At 47.4% G+C, this 26,511-nt stretch overlaps 1 protein-coding gene and 1 long non-coding RNA gene across 2 annotated transcripts in view; both read right to left on the bottom strand.

Moving 5' to 3' along the window:
- Positions 1 to 26,511, bottom strand: part of LOC135895882 (uncharacterized) — a 90,640-nt gene that overhangs the window by 14,113 nt on the left and 50,016 nt on the right. The gene's annotated exons all lie outside the window — the stretch shown is intronic.
- On the bottom strand, positions 13,720 to 14,942 carry Hexim (Hexamethylene bisacetamide inducible). Its single transcript, XM_065424084.2, has one exon. The coding sequence runs from the start codon at positions 14,771 to 14,773 to the stop codon at positions 13,868 to 13,870; it is 906 nt and encodes a 301-aa protein (XP_065280156.1). The 5' UTR covers positions 14,774 to 14,942; the 3' UTR covers positions 13,720 to 13,867.

Here is a 26,511-nt window from a genome sequence, read left to right as displayed (position 1 = left end):
CTTGCACAGACTCACTCACCTTCTTTGCTTCCCTTTCTTGAAGCGGTTGCCTTCTCGTGACAGTTGCGCATCGTACATATCGAATTTACGGCGCACCTCACTCGCCCACGTAAACGGCGGTAACGCGCTATGCATAGGAAGGCGAGTTGCACCATTGCTCCGGGACGTCCACCACCTCCTGCGTCGTTTTTCCGCCCGTTCTTTCGGTGGTCGTCGCTTCTCTTCGAGCTGCTTGAAAATGTCCTTAGAGCTCTGCAGCTCCGTAGCTATGGGTTCGCGTGAACGCAGGGCATGCGCGACACCGTCCTTCAGCGCTCATCGTTCGTCGAACTCAAGCGGATGTGTCTCTCGGATGTGTAATTGGGGAAAGGGGGTCCAGGGGACAGTGCGTCGCCGAGGGTCCGCTGGTGCAGTGAGTGGGCGAGGGCGAACTCTGCGAACTCCAGTCGGCGGAAAGCGCCTCTACGTAGCGGGCGAACGCGCGGAAATGAGGAATGGATGAGAAATAAGAGATCACGCGAAATGGCCGGTTATACTCGAATGCGTTTGTTCGGTGCACTCGTCGACACGGAACGACTTATTTACTCATTTAACCGTTTGTTTATTTCTCAAGAGAGTAAGAGTGACGAAAGTGAGGCGCAAAACAGTTCGCTGTGCGTGCGGACCAAAATTATACACACGTCGTATGCGCACGATGCGGTGATTCTTGCAGGACCCAAAATGAGGTACTTGACTTGCAGTCGGCGTAATTAGGCTGATATTCTATAGCCGAGACGAGGAAGAACATGTAAACGGCTTAACTAAGCGGTGTAATACACTAGAATAATTTACACCCTTAAAAGTGAAAAAGGGTGTAAATGTGTTTATAACTCACACCCTTAAGGTGTTCATTATATAGATAACACCCTAAGGGTGTGAGTTATAGGCATATTTACACCCTTTTTCACTTTTAAGGGTGTAAATTATTTTACAGTGTACGCGACCATACGCCGTCAATTAGAGTAACCGAAAGGACGGCAAATACGGACGGCAGGGTATATTAATATGTATAAATGAAGTGATGCGATTGCAAAATTTGTCGACGCCGGCCGGATTCGCTCGACAAAACATGGATCTCGAGATCTCTAGGGGAGGACATTGACCAGTGCGACGAATGAGCGACCCCAGCCAAATATTTGGGGCCCGGCTGCCTTTAGGATGGCTTTTCTGAGTGGCATTTTAACGCGACAGCGTTAAGAACCTCGCGCCGAAAAAAAAAAAAATGGTGTCGGCGTTTCGCGTCGGACGTCGTTTGGCGAAACACCATTCGGAACAGCAACCACGCAAGCCCTCCACTTGGCGGAGAGGCGTTACTGCACTAATTCAATTCCTCAAAGTAAGATGCGTCAGCAAAATCGTAACGTACAACCTAGACACAACCTGCAGACATGATAGCATCGGATTGCAATTTGAATATTCCAGAACATATAATTCTGTCACGCGGAGACTCAAAGATAAACCCGTTTTCCAGCGTTTCTAATATTCACAGAGCACAGCGCGCTGCGCTCGGCTCCTCGCAACAACAACCATCCAGATGGCGCTCGCCTCCGCGCATGCGCGGCCCACGCAAGAGGCCGCGTTTCTACCAGAAGGCTCGATCGCCCACTCACTTTCGTGCATAGCGTTAGACGCCAGCGTTTCCCGGCAAACATTACGGTTACATAAGTTGCAGTTAATTGGCGGGAAGCGTGAGAAACAGTCAGGGGTCTTTTTTACGCTATCGCGTTCCACTCTCAAAGGCGAAGCTTGAGCGTAATCCAAATTGTTTTCTTCGGTTTTTGCAGTAGTGCAATAGAAGGACTGCGTATGAGGTTGCTCAGGAAGTTGAAAGTTAGAACTGCGATGTACGGAAGTGAATTTGAGCATTCATTGTTAGGATGGCTAATAGAGATAGTCAAATGATACAGAGTCAGTATACGTTGCACAAAATTAGTTATTTCTAGCACTATACACTTTCTGAGCCAACTTGAATTGGTCGTAAATCTGTTGGTCCATAAACTGAAATACAACATACGAGACGTGATATTCTGTATAACTATGATATATACGATTAGAAGCGCCTGTGTAGTGAGACACAACCTCCTATATACTGACTGGGAACTTACTGCAGAGGTTTCTAAAATATTAATACGTTTTATTAATCTTCTCCGTTGCTGCATGTACGTAATTATGCCATGTAAGATGTTGGTCTGCAACAAATTTAAAAAATTGCATGGTTAGCTTTCTAGAGAGCTACTACATGAAAAGGCAATTTTCCACTCTCAGTGACCGGTGAGTAAAAAAAAAAATACGATATTACTTTAGGAAAAAGTTTATAATTATTTTATTTCGACAGCCATTAAGAAAGCCGGCTGCGAGTTCGATTAGCGTTCTTATGTAGGTCTTCCTCATTATCAGCTGCTGTAAGTGCATTTGTGCCGTCTGCGCATGGGACACATTCCCCTAGTAAGTGGGATGGGCGGTCATTTACAAATAATATATGCTCGTGACTTTTTAGGCTAAAAGCGTGAACAAACAAATGAATAAATAAGTAAAGAAAGAAAGAAAGAAAGAAAGAAAGAAAGAAAGAAAGATAATGCGCTCGCGCACCGTCCGTCTGCCTTCGGAAAAGAAAACGAAATGCCGTCAGAGCAGAGAGAGAGCGCGCCAAACAGACGCCGCCGTCCCGGATGCCTCGTTTCTGGCCCAGTTGCGTGCAGCGTTGCGAAGCCTGGTGCAGCCGACCTTTCGGGCTCGGCTCCGCTGAGCGCTACTTCCCAGTCGGACAAAGGCCTAGAAAAAGAGAGAGAGAGGAAAGAAAAGAAGAAGAAAAGCCATAGCGTCGGCCGCCATGCAAAGCTAATAAAAGGACGTTTCGGCGGCTCCCGCGAAGCTGGCGCGCGGGAGCCTAACGTCATTGTAGTCGACGTCTATGCGTATTTCGCGGGGAGCGCCTCCCTGGAGCCGAACGCACCGAATGTTTTATAGCTTTCCGTCCACTCGTGCAGCAGCAGCACGCTGCATCTTCGCCGCCTTTGCTTGGAGCCACGCGGGAGACGAGACGTCATTTCGGCACGCTGCTAACACCGCCTGCCTGGCGTTCATTTTCTTTCCTTCCTTCTTTTCTTAAACTGTGGGGTTTAACGTCCCCAAACTTCACAATGGGCTATGAGGGGGGGACTCTGGATTAATTTCGACCACGTGGCGTTCTTTAACGTGCGCCCAATGCGCAATACAGGGGGCGCGTTTTTCTATCTTTTTTTTAGGGCGAAAGCCTTAAAGCTTTATGTTGCAAGGTCGTGTTGTGAGGTACAGAAAATATCACGTGACTCAAGGAAGGCCAGAAGCGAACCAAAGCATGTTCAGCCGTGTATAAGAGACGATTAATGATCAACACACTTAATTGATGATTAATTATTGACTTTGTTACTGTAGATTAATGTATATTAAAACGGATAAGGGTGTACTGCAGAGGGTTAAGGTGGTTTAAGTGGTATTAAGGTGGGTTAATGAGGATTAAGGTGGTTGAGGTGAATTACAGTAGGCTTTACAAGTTAATAAAGGGAAAATGAGACATCCACCCAAGCGTAGCTAAGTGCTGCAAAGGAAACCCATACGGGTTCCTCGAAAGAAAAGCTTCGCAGTTGAAGAAAAATTCGTCCTGGTCCGAAACTCGAACCCGGGACCACCGCCTTTCCGGGGCAGCCGCTCTACCTTCTGAGCTAACCAGACGGCTATAGCAGATGGCATGCAGGCGAAGTCGAATTTATCAACAACTTCAGGTGCAAAGGCAAGAGTTTAAAGTAATAGTTCTACGGAAACCCGCAAGGTGGAGAGAAGTGATAAATAAAGGGAAAACGAGACATCCAGCCAAGCGTAGCTAAGTGCTACAAAGTAAACCCATACGGGTTCCTCGAAAGAAAAGCTATATACGTCAGGCTTTACAAGGCTTTCGCCTTTGCGTCTCCTAGGCGATAGCTAAGGACACCTAGGCATTTTTTGCATTCAGCCCCCGTTGGAATGCGGCTGCCGTGGACGGGATCGAACCCCTGACCTCGAGCTCAGCAGCGCAAACGACATAGCCGCTGGGCTACGGCGGCAGTTTGGACGCGATGACGTGCAATATTCATGTCGGAAATAAAGTCGGACGCACGCGGAACTCTACGAAAATGGTTTGAGCATTTCGTAAATGCTCAAATACACCGACAATATAATCGATTTAGTAAATAGTGACACTAATTTGATCTGTGGAGCATCCTGTCGTCACGGACGATGAATAGCGCCCCCCCCCCCCCTTGAAGTGCGTCGATAATTGACAGGAGAATACAGAACGAGGCATTATATCTTGTGTTTTATTTATTTATTTATAATTTTTATTTTTTGCTGTACTGAAATTTTGCTGTGTATACTCTGCACTAAACTGAACTGTACTCAAATTCATATGTTATCGTTGTATAGCACACCAGCCTCGTAGAACATCGTTAGCGTGACAGTTTCTTTTCGAACATCAGTACAAACGGTTAGTGTTCGTATTCGAAACTTCGAATATTCGCCTAGCCCTACTAAAAGCCCTAATATAGTAATAACAATAAATAAATAATAATTTGGAATCTGCGGCGTTACACTGACGGACCAGCGATCGGGTACCGGTGCGAAATTAAAGAAAAAAAAAAGAACGGTACTTTCATCTTAATTTTCTTTTCTCATAATCAACATCTTATCCCGAAATCAACGAAAATAGAGTTTTCGAAGAATAGACTTCATCGGTCCAAGCTGATTTCTCTGTATTTTCTCTATTCAAACAAACAAACAAACAAACAAACAAACAAACAAACAAACAAACAAACAAACAAACCTTTTGACGACAGGAAACAGAGAGGTGGTTGCTGTCTCCGCGTGAATAGAGGCGCTGACCTGCGCATCTAACCGAACACTCAAAAAAAAAAGGAAAAGAAAAATAAAAGAATCGAAAGAAAAGAGAGAAAAAAAAGTGCGAGAAGCAGTAATAATATGGCAATTTTTGTAACATATCCTTACGGTCCTCTTCTGTTTTCTGTTATCTTGTTTTTCTGTCATTTCCCCATAAGAATTTGTTGTCCGTCTTGCCGTAATCAAAAAGAATGCTTTAATTTCATAAAATTTTAGTCAAGGATGTTATGTCACGCTGATAACGCGTGACATAGCTTTGAAGTACGAACACGGCACGTAGCGTTAAAGATAGGAAAATGCAAGCAGGGCAAGATACGCCCCGGATGGCGCAAACGCTTCTTATGGTGTTTTCCAGTATCTGCGCATCTAATCGAACAATAAAAAAAAAGTAAGAAAGAAAGAAAAAAAGAAAAGAGAAAAATGTGAGAAAAGCAGTAATAATATGGCAATTTTTGTAACATATCCTTACGGTCCTCTTCTGTTTTCTGTTATCTCGTTTTTCTGTCATTTCCCCAAAAGAATTTGTTGTCCGTCTTGCCGTAATCAAAAAGAACGTTTTAATTTCATTAAATTTCAAGAAAATATTTGTGGGATCTGTATTTTTTTCACCACCATATCCTTGCCACTGAGATACGATTTTGTCACGTGCCGGTGTGTTAACGCGAACTTCATAATCGAAACAGTGCCTGTGTACCGGATTTTCACGGTTAGAGCGCAGCTTTGGCGAAATTTGTAAGTGGATAAACAAGCGAACCCACGAATCTCACCGTGGACTATCTCGTTATTATTATTATTATTATTATTATTATTATTATTATTATTATTATTATTATTATTATTATTATTATTATTATTATTATTATTATTATTATTATTATTATTATTATTATTATTATTATTAGCTCTCCCTGCTTTTCTTCGTTTATTATTGATTCTAGATGTCCGTGAATATCGCGTTAACAAGGCATCGAACTTCAAAGTATCTTATGGCCAATAAAATTAAGTAGACACCATCATTTTCATGCCATGTGTTCACAGAGCGCTGCATGCAGCCACCCGTCGGTGCGCATGCGTGACGAGGTGCGTGCGGCCTTGGAGCCGGCTATATGCGTCTTGCAAAAAAAAGAAACACAGAGGCCTATCACCACCACTAGCGTCGAGAGACCGGCCTCTATACGAATCGCCCGTATTGCGAGCGTCGCTAAGTCTAAGCACGAGTGCGGCGATATCGTCCATAATACAGAGTGCAGCTGCCGCAGCGCTGTAAACATAATACGCACTTTTAGAAGTCAATGAGGGTGTGAATGAACCTCGAACGCACCGGAATCTTGGAAGAACGCTAACATAATCCTAATCCATAAGAAAGGGGACGCCAAATAATTGAAAAATTATAGACCGATCAGCTTACTGTCCGTTGCCAACAAAGTATTTACTAAGGTAATCGCAAATAGAATCAGGAACACCTTAGACTTCTGTCAACCAAAGGACCAGGCAGGATTCCGTAAAGGCCACTCAACAATAGACCATATTCACACTATCAATCAAGTGATAGAGAAATGTGCAGAATATCACCAACCCTTATTTATAGCTTTCATTGATTACGAGAAAGCGTTTGATTCAGTCGAAACCTCAGCACTCATGGAGGCATTACGGAATCAGGGTGTAGATGAGCCATATGTACAAATACTGGAAGATATCTATAGCGGCTCCACAGCCACCGTAGTCCTCCACAAAGAAAGCAACAAAATCCCAATAAAGAAAGGCGTCAGACAGGGAGATACGATCTCTCCAATGCTATTCACAGCATGTTTACAGGAGGTATTCAGAGACCTGGAGTGGGAAGAATTGGGGATAAAAGTTGATGGAGAATACCTTAGTAACTTGCGATTCGCTGATGATATTGCCTTGCTTAGTAACTCAGGAGACCAATTGCATTGCATGCTCACTGACCCGGAGAGGCAAAGCAGAAGGGTTGGTCTGAAAATTAATCTGCAGAAAACTAAAGTAATGTTTAACAGTCTCGGAAGAGAACAGCAGTTTACGATAGGTAGCGAGGCACTGGAAGTGGTAAGGGAATACATCTACTTAAGGCAGGTAGTGACCACGGATCCGGATCATGAGACTGAAATAACCAGAAGAATAAGAATGGGCTGGGCTGCGTTTGGCAGGCATTCTCAAATCATGATCAGCAGGTTGCCATTATCCCTCAAGAGAAAAGTGTATAATAGCTGTGTCTTACCAGTACTCACACATGGGGCAGAAACCTGGAGGCTCACGAAAAGGGTTCTGCTGAAATTGAGGACGACGCAACGAGCTATGGAAAGAAGAATGATGGGTGTAACGTTAAGGGATAAGAAAAGAGGAGATTGGGTGAGGGAACAAACGCGGGTAAATGACATCTTAGTTGAAATCAAGAAAAAGAAATGGGCATGGGCCGGACATGTAATGAGGAGGGAAGATAACCGATGGTCATTAAGGGCTACGAACTGGATTCCAAGGGAAGGGAAGCGTAGCAGGGGGCGGCAGAAAGTTAGGTGGGCGGATGACATTAAGACGTTTGAAGGGACAACATGGGCACAATTAGTACATGACCGGGGTAATTGGAGTAGTATGGGAGAAGCCTTTGCCCTGCAGTGGGCCTAACTAGGCTGATAATGATGATGATGATGAGGGTGTGAATGTGTCTACAACTCAGACCCTTACACCCTTTTTGGGTGTGAGGGTATACGAGTTACAGACTCAGTTATTGACCTTAAAGGGTGTAAATTATCTCACAGTGAAGTTTTTGGTCCGTGTCAGGCCTCAAAACAAAGCAAAAAAAGAAAAAAAAAGCGAGAGGGCGTGATTCTAGTTGTGCTAGTGACCAACGTCTTTGGTACACGAGTTTCCATCCGTGACCCCATTATGAAACGTACTCTGTGGACGAGAGCGCACGGTCGGATTGAAGCACTGCGGTGTAGCCGACTCGCATAATTTTGCACGTCAACCGTCGCTCGCGGCACGTTGCCTGCATAAGCGGGTGCGTTATTTCGGAGCGTGTCGAGACCCATAAATGGGTATCTGCGGTATAAAAGCGCAGGGGAACGGCGGCCAGCCCAGCGGTTGCGTACCTGGAGTTATAGTTACTATGTTCCAGCTAACGTATGGCCAAGGTGTTCAAAGAAGACAGAATGATAAAAAAAAAATTCGTTGCGAGATGCAATCTTTTGGAACAACGATGTCCGGTCGTGAGGCGTTATATAGGCCTTATTCGTCTAATGTAGGTCTTATATAGGTCTTTTAATCGTATCTTTCACTGTTATTCTTTAATGTCCTTTTTTTTTAGCTGGGATACACGAACTGTGACAGATACGTAGTACTTTTTTCTTCTATTAGCGCACGGGTTGTCATATGCATCATAAGGCATAGTAATGCGTGCAAGCCTTCTTCATTCCACCCGCGGCAACTTCCGCAGATGGCGCAATTCTGATGTACACGTCTCTCGAGGATCTGGATACACGAGAAGTCGCAGCAAGCGTTGGCTGATTGGAACAAAATATCGCTATTTAACTTTTCTGGGCAATCAATACACAAGCTGTTGAGATCACCGCGGGCGGCCCATCTACTCGGAGCAAGAACACTGCAGCACCAGTCTTGAGATTCTCGCCTTTGAACTTACTGCAAAAGCCACTGTTCTTCCACTTATTACATTTTTTTTAACGAAACGGCCTTTCTTTTATAGGTTTAAAAGCTTTGCAAGTTTAAAGGCAGCGGACATCTCGAACATGTTGCGAAAGTGGATACACATCTCGCGGACTCGCCGATTCCAATTCGCAAATTCCATAACGTGAGCCCAAGAAGTTAATTACTAGATGTTCGTTAATTCGTTGATTACCGATGTCGAACTATCTTGGAAGTAACGTCCACCTCCTCGAGCAGTCTAGCTCGAGGAGCAGAAGAGCGTTAGTTAATTGCCGCCGGCGGCATAAAAAAAAAAAGCTCTGTTCAGATTAAAGAAAAAGAAAAATCCGCCTCCACTCCACCCTGTCAAAGTTGCACAGCGAAGCTGCTGCCTACGTTAGACCAGTACCACCACCGCAAGCGACGTCCGTCACGCGCACACGAACCGCCGTGGTTGCTCAGTGGTTACGGTGTTAAGCTATGAGCACGAGGTTGCGGGTTCGAATCCCGGCCACGGCGGCCGCATTTCGACGGGGGCGAAATGCGAAAACAACCGTGTACTTAGATTTAGGTGCACGTTAAAGAACCCCAGGTGGTCGAAATTTCCGAAGTTCTCCACTACGGCCTGCCTCGTAATCAGGAAGTGGTTTTGGCACGTACCGTTGTCAGACGGGAAGAGGACTTGCCTAGGCCTACCCGGAGGCGCGGCGTCCATGAGCTTAAAGCCACATAATTCAATTCAACGCACTCACACGCACGTGTGCGGAAGTGCAGCATATATCTTCATTCTTCTAGGCCGTCCACCAAGCGCAAGCGCCTTATTTAACTATTTGAATTTTTCAAGCCAAATTGCGTCCGAAAATTCGTAATGTACGACATGCATACAAGCTGCAGACACGATGGCTTCGGACTGTAATTCCAATATACGAAAAAAAAGATAATTTTATTATGCGGAAACTCAAAGACAAAGCCATTTTCCAGTTGCCGTTTGAGGTCTGCCTGAGTAGCGGCGGCCGCTAGGTGGCGGTACTGTTTTGGGGTGAGCACGATCGAGTCCACGAAAAGTATCGACCAAACACGACTAACAGCTTCGGTGCAAAATGTGCAGAAAAAAAAGAACAATCGACGATGACTGTCGACGTAAGCGAATAGCTCGAACGAACGAAAGGACAAGCGAGCGAAAGAAAGGGAGAGCGAAGGAACTCTTTCCGTGCCGAGTCCGACCCGAAAAGCTATTCGCTTCAACAGTTACGCCAGGTATATTTTATGTATACGAGTACGGCGTGCCGATACAAAACATTTCCTGTGCATGCATGCAGCGAGTCACAAAAGTGTGAACAGGAGACTTCATTCTTACTCGTTGTTACTCTGCATTATACGCTCAACGTGAGGATTGCACACAGGTGTGGATGGATGGACGGATGCTAGGAGCGTCCCCTTTAATACGGGGCGGTAGGTTGCGCCACCAAGCTCTTTTCCTTATTAAGCCGGATGCTTTACCTATATATATTTTTATATTTTTGAAAAAAAAGCATCAAATTTGTTTCCAAACAACACCGCGCGGGGGTACATTTTAAAGCAGCGTGAACTGACACGCAGTACGCATAAATATATATATATATATATATATATATATGTGTGTGTGTGTGTGTGTGTGTGTGTGTGTGTGTGTGTGTGTGTGTCCTCCGTGATGTCACGCTTCTACTTATTTTCCAGCTTTCAACGCGGTTTTCACCCGTCATACGACGGCGTCCTCAATCGTCGTCAGCGCATGTCCACCACGGCAAACTGTTGCGTGATGTATATAAGGTGGCTTGCAATGACGTCATCTTAGGCGCCATGTTGTTGGTGAGCCAGCACAGCGGTATACTTCAACTCCCCCGCGTTCCTTTTATTCCTTGTTGATCTGTCCGCGCCTCTCAATAATGCCCGATGGCCTTGAGGGTAATATAAACAAATAAACGAATTCAAAACGAGGCACCGTCTCTCGGGAGGTATTGAGAGGGAAAGCTCTAAGTATATAAGGCCCCGAGGTCTCGGCTCTTCTGCGATGAATGAATAAAACAAACTACTCACCGTAACGGAGCCGCGCCCTGCTGTGCGCCTCCTGCCAACCCCCCCCCCCCCCCCTCCCTCGACTCGCCTTGCTCTATTAAACCTGAGCATGCGCAGAGCGACGCGCTAAAGCCTCTTCGCACGCACGCGTGCGCCGAAAAAGCTATTTCGCATTCTCTTTGTCCCGGGACGCGGAGCGGGGGAAAAACAACATGAGAAACTCGAAACGATAATTATCGCCGCGTGGAAGATGTCCGAAGAACAAAGACTTGCGCGCGTCTGAAGAGGTCACTCCGATTTCATGGCTGTGCGCGGACCCTGCGCGTAAACGACGGTCAGGAACTCCCCGACAGCCCCTCTCGCCCGCCCGTGTTCTGTGATGAGGATGTATGGTCGCGGACAGACAGGCATGCTGCACAAAGTGACATTGCCAAAGGTAGACGGAGCCCGCGTGACGGCGACTATCTCCGACTCTGGCTAACCGATCCCAGCAGGCGAGAAAAAAATTGCAATTTCGCCCGAAAGGTGAAGCGTCGATTGCTATAGCAACACTTGTATTATCGGCCGTATAAACTTAGAAACATTCGCTTACTAACTCAATTGACAAGCACGGTGGCAGCGCGCATAAGCAAACATGAACACATCGCGCGCGCAAGCGCGGACACTCGCTGTCAGAACGCTGCTCGCTGGTGCGAGCAAGCGAGGCAGCAGTAGCGAGCGAAGTGACCTCCGGGCGGTCAATCGCTTCAACGCAAGAGCAGCGTGAACACTGAGGGCGCACAAACGTATATTGAGGCGTCTGCAGATCCCTTTCAAGATACACCGCACGCGACCGTGCGAAGCACGCACTTGTTGGCGGAGTCGAAGCTCCCCCCTCCCGTACTTTCTCTCCGCTTTCCTCCATACACAATATGGCGCGCGAGATTGAGTCGCGATCGTCAGTTCCCCTGGCGCCCGGTTGCGAAATGCGCAGTAGGTGCTGGAGCACAACGCCGGCCCCAATCCCTGCTTCCCCCGCCTCCCTCCCATGCCCCACGGCTTCTCGCGCGACGGAACACGGCGCGTTCGCTCTTCGCTTTCTCCTTCCTGCGCTCCAATCGAGCCACGATCGTCGGCTTCTCTTGCGTGCTTTCACTCACACATACTGCATACGACGCGCGGCTACGGTGTTATCACCCTTGGACTTTACACGGAACATCACGACGATGACAACGACGGCAAAAATGCGGTTGAAGTGTCCATGTAATTGCTATCGCTCGCAGTAGTACCAAACGATAATTATTACCAACCTAAATTCACAGCAGCGGCAGATCACCGAAACCGCGTCCAAATCGCTCGCGAGCGAATTCCCCAGATATGAACGATACCCGCGCGATAAGCACGTTCTCACCAGCGAAAGGATGCTCAGCAGAGCAGCGCATTAGCCGACGAGGAGGAGAACGAACAACTCTTATTTACTACCACGACGTTACCTAACCTAACTCTTCCCCTCCATTCTCTTTTTTCTTTCGTCTAACAACACGAGTTGCATTGAACGCAATTGCGAGGCCATGTTCGTCTGGCTTTGGACAACGAACTTCCGTTAACGTCTCGCAAGGCTAGCACATATTTAAAAGGCGCCCGGAGTTCATGACCCTGTTTGAGTAGTTTCGACTTTGATGTATACAGCTGAACTTGGATGTCCAAGCTTACCGTCTTCGGTCTGGATTGTAGAGCAACGTTCTCCAACCATTATATAAATCGCCGCCTCGCACACTTTCCGCGCCGAAGGCTCGTTCCTGCCGAAGCTTTAAAGTGACCTGCAAGAGTTTGTCAGGACTGTTGACCTACGTGGACACTAGCTATGACAAGAAGAAGATAGTGGTTCGCGGTCGAGGAGACCATATACATCTAGCTCTCCTAAACACGAGCGAAATCTTTGGTCGTCGCATACTTTTCCGCCGATATATACGTGTATATATTTTTACTCCCAAGTCCCTTTGTCATGTGCTGCTTCACCATTACTGGCCGCCGTACCAGTACTGGTTTTTGCATTAAACTGCAACACCAATCATATTTGTTCGTTAGGCATACTGCCCGTGTTACCAATGATGATTGCTCCTCTTTCACTCGAAAATAATAACTCGTGCGTACTGTCGGTTCGAAGCCCAACAAAGCACTAATGCTCGCTACTTCCCTAATCAAATTCAACTTCTACATACGATCATTCTTTTTTTCTTAATTCGTCACCGGTTTGTTATACAAAGACGTTTCTTGAAGCGCGAGCTAGTAAACGTGGCTTGATTTTAATTTTTTTTTTCTGATATTGCACTACTTCGAGGCCTCAACACTACGTTTAAGTGCGTTTGACGCTGTGCGCGCATTTACGAAAGCAACAAAGCGTGGCATAATTCTTACTTTCCTTACAGTTACAATATTTTTTCATTGCTTCCATTCCAAGTTCTGCTACGACTCCTTAGTTTATATTTTTAGAAATATAATCGCCAATTAATCTGGTGCCATCTCTCAATTGCAAATTTACGCACAGTTAAATCTTTCCAAGTTTATTTCCGTGAAGTTATCTGTGCGTGCAACCACCCGAACCTTGGCCCATCCTCGATTGCATGTACTTGCCGTGTTTTGAAGGTCCATCGCCATCAACATATGCAACTAGGCACAACGGTAATCGCAGGTCAACGCATAATAATAAATAAATAAATAAACACGATAGCGAGCAGCAGGCAAAAAAGAGAAAAACACCAGTAATGGAGGACAGGTGCGCAGGTAGTCGTCGCGTGGACATAGCGAAAAACAGCAAAAAAAAAAAATGAAACACGTAATGGGCTGCGTGAGTCCCTGGTCTCAGTATGTCACAGCCCTAACCAACGAGAACGCATTTCTCCACTGCTGCGAGACGTGAAGCACACAGCAAAGGACAACGAACAGACGCCGACGAGTGCCAGCTTGGCAACAAAACAAACAAGAAAAATCCTTCCCGAGAGACCGCCAGCAGTGCCCCTGTAAAGCGCTCCTGCCCGCACGGCTCCACAGGAGGAAAGAGAAAGACAGAGGCCTGTGTTCAGACAAGGTGCGCGCGGAGATGTTTATGAGTGCGATCAGATATTTTTTTTTCATCTGAAGAAAAAAAACGAAAAAAAAAGAGAACAATGAGAGAAGTGGGAAAGTGCTCTATGTACACACCGGGAGAAACAACCGCGAACGTCAATCACGAGGCCGACAGGTCGGCCGGACTCGGGTCCAGCGCCTCGCGAAGCGCCCGGTTGTGCGCCCGCACTAGAGCGTTCTCGTCAGCAAGCTTACGGATCTCGTCGCGAAACACGGCCATCTTCTGCTGCGCCTGCTCGTCCGAGTCCGTCACCGGCGGTCGCGCTTCGGCGCCCGTCTGAGTCTGTGCATCGGCACGAGCCGCACGCGCGGCCTTCAGCTTGTGTTCCAGTTCCTCCACGCGCTCCTCCAACAGCAGGTACTCCTGGACGAGCTCCGACTTGTTCATCGAGTTGAGCCGCTCGGCGTGAACGTCCTCGTAGGCCTCGCTGAATTGCTTCTGCAGGAAGTCCTCTTCGTCTTCGGGCGAGCTGTAGAACTCGTCCGAGGAGTCCACGCTGTCGTTGATGCTGTTCTCGCGGTGCCGGTGGTGCACGCCGTTCATGCTCTCGTAGTCCGGCTCCTGGACGCAGTGGTCCTCCATGAGAAACTGCGTCGTGTTGTACGGCGCCACGGGCTGGCCGTGAGCGAACATTCGCTGACGAAGGCGGTTGGCCCGACGCGCCTCACGTTCCTCCAGTTCGCGGCGTTCCTCCCACGAAAGCTTGTAGTAGGGCTTCCACTTGCGCTTCTTGCTCTTCCCACGGCGGTTCTTCCTTTTCTTTCCACCGCACGAGTTGGAACGAACGAGCTTCGTGGGTCCGCCAGCCGAAGCTTCGGCTTCGTTCTCCTGGCGTCGCTCTTCGGCATCGACGGCGTCACCGCGGTTCTCCTGCACGTCACTTGGTGGAGCCACATGTTCCGGGCAACTTCCGGCAGAGGGCTCGTTTCCGGTTGTCTGCTCGCCGTCAGTCGCCCGAGCGCCCCCAACGACAAGGTCTTCGCAAGGCGTTTGTACTTCGCCCATGACACGCTCAAAAAATGCTCACATCTAACACGTTCGAATCCGGAAATGAAAAGTCCGCAGTCATCTGAACAGATGAGCAAAACAAAAATCGATGCCGATACAGGCCTACCTCGCACCAGCCACACGATCCGCACTGCCCGACGCGCGGCGCAGAAATACTCATGCGCCTCGTTCGTTGTCTAGTTTGGTAGGTTTTGTCACCGCACCGCCGCCGCTGCGAAAAGTAGTTCCAATAAAACGGTGCGCAATATTTGATTGTTGAAAGCTTTAGCCCACTTTATTATGCCATATTCAAAATAATTGTACACTCAAGAGTTTTATTATGCACAATCAGTAAACATTGGCTAGCTTTATTGCAATTTCACTGCGCAAGAACACAAACGCGCTGAGGATGAGGAAGCTGCGATTTGTTCGCGTTTCTTGCGATGGTGGCCATTTAAGCAGCTCTCAATGGTGCGTGGAATTTTGTCTCTGCGCGATTGTATTCAAGTGCCTCGCCAGTATTATTCTACTCGGGAAGGACACCTGCGATTGCGCCGGCTTCGTGCGTTGTTCTGGATTACCGGGGGCGCCATCCGCCGGGTAAAGTGACCAGCCAGCCGCCGCGGCACAGCCAAGATGGCAGACATTTTTACGAGGCGGCGGCGGCGACGGTCGAAAATTTCTATCAGATAAGCCATTCCCGTATTTAACACTACAATAACGTAAACTGCCATTCGTATTTGTGTACAGTAGTTGAAATTAGAGCTCGATGCGCAGTCGCGGTGAGTGTAAATTTGTGTTTTAACTTGATAAGGCTCAGTGTGGACGCGGTTGCAACATAGGGAGAGGGAAAGGGCAAACGTAGTCTCCGTAGCGGGATATGGGAAAGGGTGTGTCGTTGATGTCGGTGAGGAAAGAGGCCAATGGGAGGACAAAGCGAAAAAAAAAAAGAAAAAGTGTGCGTAGTTGCCGTGGTCGCCTCAACTGGGCGCTCCTCAAGAAGTGCAACGTAGGCAGCGCGTTCTCGTGATTTTACTCGATGCCTATCGTGTTTCAAGCTCAGCTGGACCCCGTGACCGTGGACCAAACCTGGGAGCTAACGGCTTTCCCGCATTTGATATTGTAATGCCACCTCGTCCTGCTAATGCTGTGGAGACGCGGCCAAGTAGTCTGGTCACGACCCAACTGTGGAAGCGTTCAAGAGCCATATGCCGATTGTCTCAATTGGTCGACGAAAAAAAAAAATGTCTATAAATAAACGATCTACGTTTCGGTGCAGGTATCGCATCGTCGCAACCGTGCGAAGACAATAAACATCCCTGCTTGTTTCGTATCCCTCTCTCTCACTCTCGCTTGCCCTCGCCGCGTCGTATGTGGCACGGCGGCCGCGATTATCGGGCGGGGCGAGCGAGCTGCTGGTGATGATCAGCGCAGCAACGGCTTTGGTGTTCGTGGCCTTCGTGTGTCGTCGCCGTGCTCGCTTCGGTCCGCTGAACGGGCCTGGCGGACCCCGGCCACGCGCGGTGTGTATCACCCGAGACGCTTCAGCTGCGCCCTGAATAGATGCTCTCTTTCGCGGGGCGAGCGGGACTCGTTAGTCTCAGTTTTCGCAGCTGTTATCTCTCCCACCAATGTTTTCGGCAACGCCTCTGTTCATTCCCCTCTCCGACTTCTGGAAAATAAATGAATAATTAAAACGTTGCTGCAGGTTTCATTATACTCCTAATCCCGGGTGCTAATATTAATCCTCGGTTTACCTGTGTATGGACAATCCAGCGCGCTTGTAGGAAAGCTGCAATGCATAAAACGGATCGCAGAATATTATCGCCGAATTCGTGGCGAAATACCCACATGACCTCATTTTGCTTCTAAACGTTTTCTTTCTCCTCCATGGAGTCCGCAAACCGCTCAGCTGCGCTCCATTGCGGCAAGCCGTATCATACGGAAGTTGGCTTACAGATCCCAAGGTCGTGTGTGCGATTCATAACTGAAGCCACTGCGACTTTTTTTTACAAGATAGCAGCGTTTGCGTGCCGCGTGGAAGCGGCATTTGCTTTCACGCTATATATGGTTGGCGTCAGGCTAATCCGTAAAAGCAGATTTGCGAGGCTGGTTTCGTACTGGAGAACATTTCGTTATTTAGCCATCTTTTCGCCAGTTCATGCAATAGGTCGGGGTTTGAACTCCGACCATTCACAAGTTAGTCAGTGCTGGCAGATTTTCTGAATTCGCCTCGCCGAGAATTCAGTTTTGCGCCAGCCTCACCTTACACCGGTGCTGCACCGTTTTAACGAAGCAGCGGCTCCGTGCAGCTGCAGTAGCGTGTGCATCGTATGGGTTGCGTAGGCGTGCGCGGTCTGAAATGAGCGGAAGCGAATGCTTCGGTGTAAACCCCGCTCCTACGTAGGCGAATTCGCAGCTACAGCGCTGGTTGCTTTGTATTGCATGAACGGGCGCGTCTCCGACTGGCAAATTTAGATAGCATAGTCTGTGAAAGGCTGTTGTTCGCTTACAAGAACACCTGTGCGTGAAATCGACGACAACAGGCGGGTTCACCATTTGTAGGAAGTGCGCCTGACGCGAGCCTTTTGGCTAAGCCTGCGCCCTCTGGGGGCATGACTGCCTTGAACGGCAGATAAAGAAGCTGACCGTAAGTGTGGCTGATGTAGGCATTCGTCCTGCGTCTCTCGTGTGTATTACGCTTGCTCTAGAGAGAGAGAGAGAAAGAAAGCTCTTTAATAGAATGCAGATAATGCTGCAGGCTCGTTTGGCTCGCTCTAGATATTGTTTTACGCTGATACGAACCAGCAGCCGCGCAGTGATAGTTGAACGAGATAGACTCCCAAGCGTTTCAGAAATGTGACGTGTTAATACCTACGGGGTGCGGCGCCTGGAACGGGAGCTCCTTCGTCATCTGTCGGTCGTCTGCGTTTCCGAGAGAACGAGCTTATATCTCGAACTGGCTTGTCGATGACCGGTGGTCCGACTACCGAGTGTTTGGCTGCTGCTGCTGCTCTACCAATTTCTTTCTCTATGCTCTACCGCTGGAGCGCGGCTGTATCTCCAAACCCGGACAGCACGCGATCCGGGCGAAAGCGTGCCGCCAGCGACTTCCAGCGCGAGAACGGAGCAGCGGAAGGTCGCCCGTAAGGGGGGAGGATGTGGGGAGTGGGGGGGCTTTTGCCGCCTGAGCGCGGTTTGGTGGCGGCTGCTGCTGCTGCTGCCTGGGCTGCACTCGCGCGCGGCACGTAGGCCCCCGGCGCTGTTGACGCAGGCGGCCACCGCTTTCCGCGTGTGACGCCGCCGACTGACCTTTTTGTCACAGCGTCGTGAACATTTCGATTGTGAGAGCCCAATAATCGCGCGGTTCTTCCTTCGTTTATATATCGGATTCGATCGCACCGGACAGGCGGCGCGCGTGTGTTGGATGGAGCTTTGCGTAAAGAAGCGGAACTTGTGTTGAGCGGGGACGCTGCTATACTATACTTGACGAAAGCGATGGATGTAACAAGAAGCGCGCGCTCTTGCGGTTTCTTCCTCACAAATCGTGGAGGATATATATATCGTGGTCGCCTGACTGACCGACAGACGAACGAGGCGTTTCGCCACGCCCAGTGTTGAAAACGGGATGGGGCTCTGTTTGGGAAAGCAGCCTAGGCCGTGCATTAAAAAACATTCTTCCCCACTGATTTTTACTCAGCTTCTATCTTGCCCAGTACTCTCTCTCTCTCTCTCTCTCTCTCTCTCTCTCTCTGTTTCAGCAGCACTCTGACGTTGGCGCGTCCTGTGGCGACGCTGCAGCTGAGGTAGTATGAAGTTTATTACCAGATATACTACGTTCAATTAATTATTTTACTTTCGAAATTGAACAAAACTATATATCTGTCAGTGGCGTAGCCAGAAATTTTGTTCGGGGGGGGGGGGGGCTACGCCACTGGCCCCACGTGTATATATATATATATATATATATATATATATATATATATATATATATATATATATATATATATATATATATATATATATATATATATATGTATATATATATATATATATATATATATATATATATATATATATATATATATGTATGTATGTATGTATGTATGTATACATGGGGCCAGTGGCGTAGCCAGAAATTTTGTTCGAGGAAGCTTTAGCTCGGGTGCTTCTATTTAAATACATGTAGAAGGGGAATTCGTTTTTCCCTGCAACCACTTCACCAAATTTGAGGAGGTTTGTTGCATTTAAAAGAAACAGTTTAATTCGAGTGATTACTGGTTTCGACTTTTTAATTTAGGTGGTCAATTATTTATTAAAAATTGGCCAAATCGAAAATTTCCAGAAAACGATACTATCAAGTTTAAAACTCCGTGACTCAACAATGAAAAACGATATCACAATTCTGTGAATTGCATCTAATAGTACATCTACAGCGGACAAAATGGATATGGTACACATGAATCTCAAAAAAATGTAGTATTGTGCAAATACGGCTTGTGCAGAACCCTTGTACACAACGTAACCAATTCACGTAAGATACAATTTGACATAGCAAACTTGTCCGCTTTGACTGTTATAATAGATGCCGTTTACAGAACCACAATGTCTGTTCTTCAAGCATAGCTATTAGTTTGTAAACGTCATGCTTCTATTTTTTCAAACTTTCGAATTTTTCAAAATATTTTAAACAAAATTCAGGCCCTAAATTGAAGTTGTGTTTCCAACAGACCTTAGATTTAACTTTTTCTCTCAAATGCAACGAATTTCAATAATAGCGATTAGCAGGATTATCTAAGAAAAGCGTTTCTGCGTTTTACAAGTACTTGAATAGGCCGCGTCGGATTGGGCCCGAGCTAAAGCTTCCTCTTAAACAATTTGTCAAGGGATCAAATCCTTGAATAATAACTGCATTGTCATTGCCAAAGATGCTGCAAACGAATTCTTGAACGCTACGCACAGTCAGAACAATAAAATATGTATTTTTTCATAAAAGAATATACTCGTATGTGCCAAAAATTTTGCCCAAAACAACTCATATCAATGCTTCCATATTTTTGTCTATTTAAGTAAAGAAAATATCACACGAACTTCAGAACTATATCAGTTCGAAACCAGGAAAGCAGTGCATGCCACTGATATGAAAAATTAAAACGCAATGAACTGAACAAGTTGAGGACAAATATGTTAATGAAACTTTGTCATTCAAGAACCTTGCTTACATTCTTGTATATATGCAATGGCCAGTGAAAAATCTCAATGACGCTGTAATTTGTTTTAATGTATTATGCAGAATCAGCTGTCACCGGTCGTGTATCGTGAGTAATTGCACCCAAATCATAGTCGCAACAGAGGGCATGTATAAAAAGCAGGAATTCTACAAGATATACGAGGGCAAGTCAAATGAATGTGAGCCAACAATGGGGTACTTTATTTAAAAGTAGTCTTCATGAGAATTTAGACATTTGTCCCATTGACTAACGAGTCGCGTGATTCCCGTCTTATAGAACTCCTTGGGCTGCTATTTCAAAAAGTCTGTATCTGGTTCCCTTGAGCTGTTTTTTCTGTTGCCCCAAAATGTAGAAGTCGCAAGGTGACAGGTCTGAGCTGTATGGCGGATGCTGCAGCGTTTCCCACTTGAACTTTTCCAGTATTGTATTGACCACATAAGCGACGTGGGGACAGGCATTGTCGTGGAACAAGATGACCCCATTCGTCAATTTTCCACGTTGTTCGTTCTTGATTGCGACACACTGCCGTTCTGGCGTTTCACAATATCGGAAACAATTGATAGCCTCTCAAGATTTAGCGAATTCTATCAGTTTGTCGTAGTTCTGCGGAAACCCGCAAGATGGAGAGAAGTAATGAATAAAGGGAAAATCAGACATCCACCCGTTCGTAGCTATTGCTACAAAGGAAACCCATACGGGTTCCTCGAAAGAAAAGCCTCATAGTTGAAGAAAAATTCGTCCTGGTCCGGGACACGAACCCGGGACCACCGCCTTTCCGGGGCAGCCGCTCTAGGTTTCCTTTGTAGCAATAGCTACGAACGGGTGGATGTCTGATTTTCCTTTTATTCAAATTCTATCAGTAATGGACCCTGACGACCGAAAGAAAAGTCAACAATACCTTTCCAGCGGAAATGATGGCCTTTGCGTTCTTTGGGCGTGGTAAATTCGAATGTTTCCACTGTAAGCTTTGCCGTCGTGTTTCAGGCTCGTAGTAGTGGCACCAAGGTTCGTCCCCGATCACAATTGCAAACAAGAAGTCGTCATCCTCATTGTGATACCCGATCAGATGAGTCAAGGCAGCGCGAAACTTCTCCGTCTTCTCGCGATGGATCAAAATCTTGGGGATCCATTGCGCACCAAAGAGCCGATAACCGAGAAGCTCATGAATTATGGCGTGAACCGAACCGTGACAGATGTTCAGACGGTCTGCCAGTTCATCGATGCTTATCCTCCGTTCTTGTTTCATCAGCTCATGAACCTTTGAAATTGTGTGAGGGGTGATTGCACGATGGTTTTGGCCCGGTCTTGGAATGTCTTTACAACGTCCTTTATACCGTTTGCTCCAACGTTTCACAGTGGTCAATGAAATGCCGTGTTCAACGTAAACGGCAGCCATACGGCGATTAATTTCTGTTTCGGAAACACCTTTAGCTGTCAAAAACTTCGCGACACCGAGCTGTTCAACTTTTGAAGTGTCCATTATGTGACGCAACCATATTCAACCCAGTGTATGAGAGCATTAAAGAACATTTATCTTCACACCTGCGTGTCATTTTTGTAAATGAGTCATGCCGTTCTCCTACGCGCATGCCTCGCAGATAATGAACCGAACCATTATTGCGCGGTTAGGGTAGGCGCACTTTCATTTGACTCGCCCTCGTACATTAGAAATGCAAAGATACAATGGGATATACAAGTGCGAAAATACGGCTTGATAAAGGACAAAAAAGTGTCACTGGAAACAAAGTTCACTGCATGTATACACAAAACCTCGCAACAAGATATTTAAGTATACGTATAAGTCTCCAATGAGTCCATGTATGTAAAAAAAAGTAACTGTATGTATGCGTCAAACAAGGCAAATAAACATGTTGCACAATCATAGATTCACAGAATCCTAGATTCCGCCCCCATTCCATCCACTCCCCCCGATGTATTGCGCGCGACGGAAGGCGGCGCGCTTGCTCCCCGCTTTTGTCCTTTGCGCACACAAGACTGAGCCACCATCGTCGGCTCACCCATTCCACCTCCCCGCCTACGCTTTCACTCGCACATACAGCATGCAGCGCGTGGTCACGATTTTATCACCCTTAGACTTTATACGAAACATGAGGGCGACGGTGACGGCAGGAATGCGCCTGGAGTGTCCTTATAATTGCTTTCACAATAATATAATAAACTTATCCGGCAACTGAAGCATCCCGTTGCCCATTTCTTTCCGCAAAAGAAGTATCAAAATCTAACTTTCACCATGCGACAATTCGCTGCGCCGCAACAATGTATTTTTTTTTTCTGTGGGGCGGAGGCACCGAAATGAAAAAAAAAAAAACGCATAGGAAAGTATGTTGGCCAGAATCGAATGCCTACATCGGGCACCTAATGGGGCTACGAAATTAATAACAACGAAAACATGAGATGATTGGCCACTGAGAACCATACGCATACTGCTCAGTATCTTACACCGGCGAAACAAGACTTTCCGGAAAGGTTCCGCTCAAGGAACGTGGTACAATCCGTCGAGTCCCCAAAGTGATGGCGGCGAGCGACCATTGTTTTTTTCTCGTCTGCTAGCCAGAAAGCTTCCAAAAGTCTGGCAGGTGAAAATCCACTCGGCCAGAGCAAACCGAACGCCCACCGAAGTGCACCACGCGGTGGTTGGGGCCATACGAGAAAAACATACGCGCTCTGGCAGCCCGCGGGTAGGGTAGCAAGAACAAAAAGAAAAGTTGAAGAGGCACAATGTGTCCTCGGCGAGAAAAAAGTCAAAGTAGAAAAAATAAATAAGAACGTAGTTACTTTGGCTGGCTTTAGTGTCTTGACATGGATGTTCTGGCATAGGTTAAAAAAGTGTTGATATTTTTTATGTGACATGAGGCACAAATGAACCACCCCAACACATCGTATCATTGGACCTCGCTGCGTGCTTTGTCATTCGTCTGCTAGTGTGTTGATGTGGCTTGTCTCGTTGTATGTTCCGATGTAAGACTTTAGAAAAGTCAATGGACTTTTGGCGTCAAATGTTTATAACAACATTAAACCCACAAAGTTCCGCAATTGAAAATTTAAAGCACAACTTTGGAAATGTCAATGCACGTTTCACATCAAGAGCTTATGAGATTTATACCCATAAAGTTTCGCAATTGATATCCATGCGCTCCATAGATTCCGTGGCCTCAATGAGATGCCGCGGCGAGCCCGCTCACCATCAAAGCGCCCTTGAAACTTTGTGCTCGGATGAAACTGCTTGGCGTTATGTGACTACCGGTGTATGGGCGTTTCCACGAAATCCAGCCCGAGTTCGCAATCTTCGCGGTTAAATGTCTTTTCGAGCGTCAAAAAGACATTCTAGACAAAATTTAGAGTGATTTCCGGCGCCAGGGGTCGCTTTGGTCGGCGGTGCATGGACAGCACGAAAAAATTTCGGGGGGGGGGGGGGCTGAAGCCCCATTAGCCCCCCCCCCCTGGCTACGCCCCTGATATCTGTATATAAAACACAATTTGAACAACGGTACTATGAACACAAATTGAAATAGTCGTTAGTCGAAAGTGTAAATAAAAAATAAATGAACGTAAGGAACCTCCTACTAGCCACCAAAATGGACTGAATGACAGCCTCAAATAAATAAACGACACAAAAGTAATGCGCTCGCATTGTCTGGCAACATGAATATTTTGAAGAGTAAATGTGATGATGATTTGTGGTTCTGCCGTTTAAAACTGATTGGCAATTACACAGTTTCACACATACACACGCACGCACACGGGATAAATCGCGGGGATTGTCTGGCAACCCAAAGTTGAGGAGTTTCCTTGTAATTTTCAGGAACAGTTGATAGGGACAATGGTGCCTCCTTTTGGATACAAGCGTTTTACTTAAATATTCAAAATCAGTGACAGGAACACATAAAGACAAAGAGAGCTGGTCGCAAGTTATGTGAAGAACTTATCTACAGAAATTCTCGCTGGCAGGCAATTATTTGCACTAAAAAAACACTACATAAACAAAATGCACCAAATAGAAACGTTCTTAGCGATCCTTTGTTTCATTTCTTGTCCGCACTCTTCTCTTTCTTTAAAAGAAAAAGAAAGAGGGCAGGTGATTGTATACACGGGCATGTTTCTCACGAGATGTGGTGATTTTTCTCATCTTACAAGCTCTTGTTTACGTATTAGCGTATGCATGTAGAGTACTTACAGACCCATCAGGCCTTTATTGGTCGTTATCGTCCTATTTTACTTCATCGCGCTATGAGTACGTCCTTGCAACGTGAAACACCGGCTATAGTGCGGTGTGCCACCGTTCCTTATAAAGCAGCACCTTCCTCTCAACGCTGCAGCTATGCCGTACGCAATGCAGGTCGACGCTGCGTCCGCTCCCTAATAGCACGTTACCGCCGTTTGTTTACATGTGTGGTGCACAGTGCTGTAGAGTTTCATACATGACAGGCACAGCTCGTGCACAAACACCGGAGCAGCTTCGCCGGTATTATCGGACGATCACTTTGAAAGATATATCTTTCACTTTCCCGAGATTTCACGAGATTGTAGAACCGTACGCGTTCGGTGTCTACGGAAGGGCCAAAGCTTTCAGAAACGGCATGCATATGGGGCTCTTGCATTGCCCAGGGGGCGCTGCGAAAAAAGGTGCTAAAAAGCGCCCTCTGCGCTAAAATGGGTCGTATACCAAGCTCGGTCGTCTGCTTCGGAAAGCACGTTTACAATATGGACCCGCCACTTTCGGTTGTGTTGTTTCACGGCCTGCAGCGAATATCGGGCGCCTAAGATTTTTTCAGGGGTGCTAGGCTGCGTAAAGGCAAGAAATTATGCAGTGCCGAATACGTGTACACCGTTCAAGAATTAGGCGGCGAAGTTTTAGCACCGTGTCAATCTCAAGTGAAGCGAGTCGCGTACGAAGTGGAACTTCAGGTAAGGTTTGCGCGCTAGCTGCTAGATTCAGGCGCACAAACGCGAGGAAATGCTTGCTATAAATGAATCCACAGCAGCGATAAGCAGGCATCATGTGTACGGAACTGCTCGAGCACATGACGGTACGCGCCGCGATGTACGAACTGCTCGAGCGCACGATCGTACGCGCCGCGACGGCAGCGGTCTTTCGACATGCCGCGAAACGGCGGACCTCCTGCAATCTTTGTTGACTGCACGCCGCTAAACAAATAGTTATGCCTGCGCTGTAGTAGCGGCCATCTGTCCCTTTTAGTAACTGGTAATAACTGATGCAACGCATATGAGCTCGCACTAGAAGCGAGCAGCGCACGACCTCGCGCTGCAGCGCGAGGTCGTGCGCTGCTCGCTTGATGTAGGTTTTAATGACAGCGCTCGAACATCGATTTGTTGCAATCAATACTGCCTTGCTGCGCTGCCTCAACGTGCTAGCTTGAGATGAAGGATGAGCGCATTTAACTCTCTTAACCTGTGCTGCTCGTAGTGGAGTAGTGAATTGTCATCGAATGAGCCCGACCATTTGTGCTCATTTGCACACACCTGGTCACTTCACCACTTCGCATCGGTCGAATAGTTAATTGTCGCTGTGGCCGGGTCTCGAATCGTGAATTACCAGCCATGCCTGCTGCTATGTCGGTCTGCCGTCGGGACTGTAGGTGCGAAACACTGAACTTTAGAACGCAGATAAACAAGCAAGCTTCAAGACAGGCGAAGCAGTCAGCATATGGCGCGAAGTTTCGCTTACTCAGCGCGACGAACTGCAGCTATGCAGCGCGCCCGACGCTCCACTTCGTGAGGCCTTGAAGGAAAACGGTAGAATCTGATGTTGGGATGGCAGCCCACGACGCAGAAGTAATGACGGTGACGCCTTTTCGAGGCTGGGCTAGGTCTCTCCGGATCGGCGTCACCGATTCCTTCTGCTCCTGGCATTACGTCGCACGGCACACGGAGAGTCCGTTTTAGTTAAACTATAGGCTGCGGCGAGCTCGCAGCGTGGTCTGCGTGGTCTGTGAGAAGTGACGAGCCTTTTCGCGCTCGCAACAGGGCAGAAAAAAGTGCGAATCGACGCAAAACTCGGTCTAGAAACGTGCTTCGCCACAGCCAGGGTTCAATACGACCCAGATGTCGTTTCCCGCGCCGCCACCAGGCGCCGCTACTATACCTCAAACTCCAGCGCAAGACCCCCATGTATACATACCAGAACGAGATCTTCATGTGAGCGCGGTGTTACGTTTCGCCTATGACGCGCGGTGTAGCCAGCGCGGATTCAACGGACGCCGGGGCTTCGTTCAAAGCGGCGGACATTTTGGCCCGTTCGGAGCGGCCGCTACGCATCCCCGCCGAGCGCGTCCCGGCATGTTCAGTGCCACGTGTATTTGTGTGTGCGTGTGTGTGTGCGTGTGCCCACGCTTGTCAAAGCGCGGCAGCCGGGGAGAGGAGCTCCCCCAGTGTGAAGCGAGGAGGTCTGACCGGCGCCGGCCCGTCTGATGCGTCACCTCCTTGTTCCAACGTGTCTCTCAGTCCGTCTGTCGCCGCTGTCACGTGGTATAGTCCCGTGACCTT

The sequence above is a fragment of the Dermacentor albipictus genome, chromosome 4 (assembly GCF_038994185.2).
Source record: "Dermacentor albipictus isolate Rhodes 1998 colony chromosome 4, USDA_Dalb.pri_finalv2, whole genome shotgun sequence".
Taxonomy (NCBI): domain Eukaryota; kingdom Metazoa; phylum Arthropoda; class Arachnida; order Ixodida; family Ixodidae; genus Dermacentor; species Dermacentor albipictus.
This window is presented reverse-complemented; position numbering and strand designations above follow the sequence as displayed.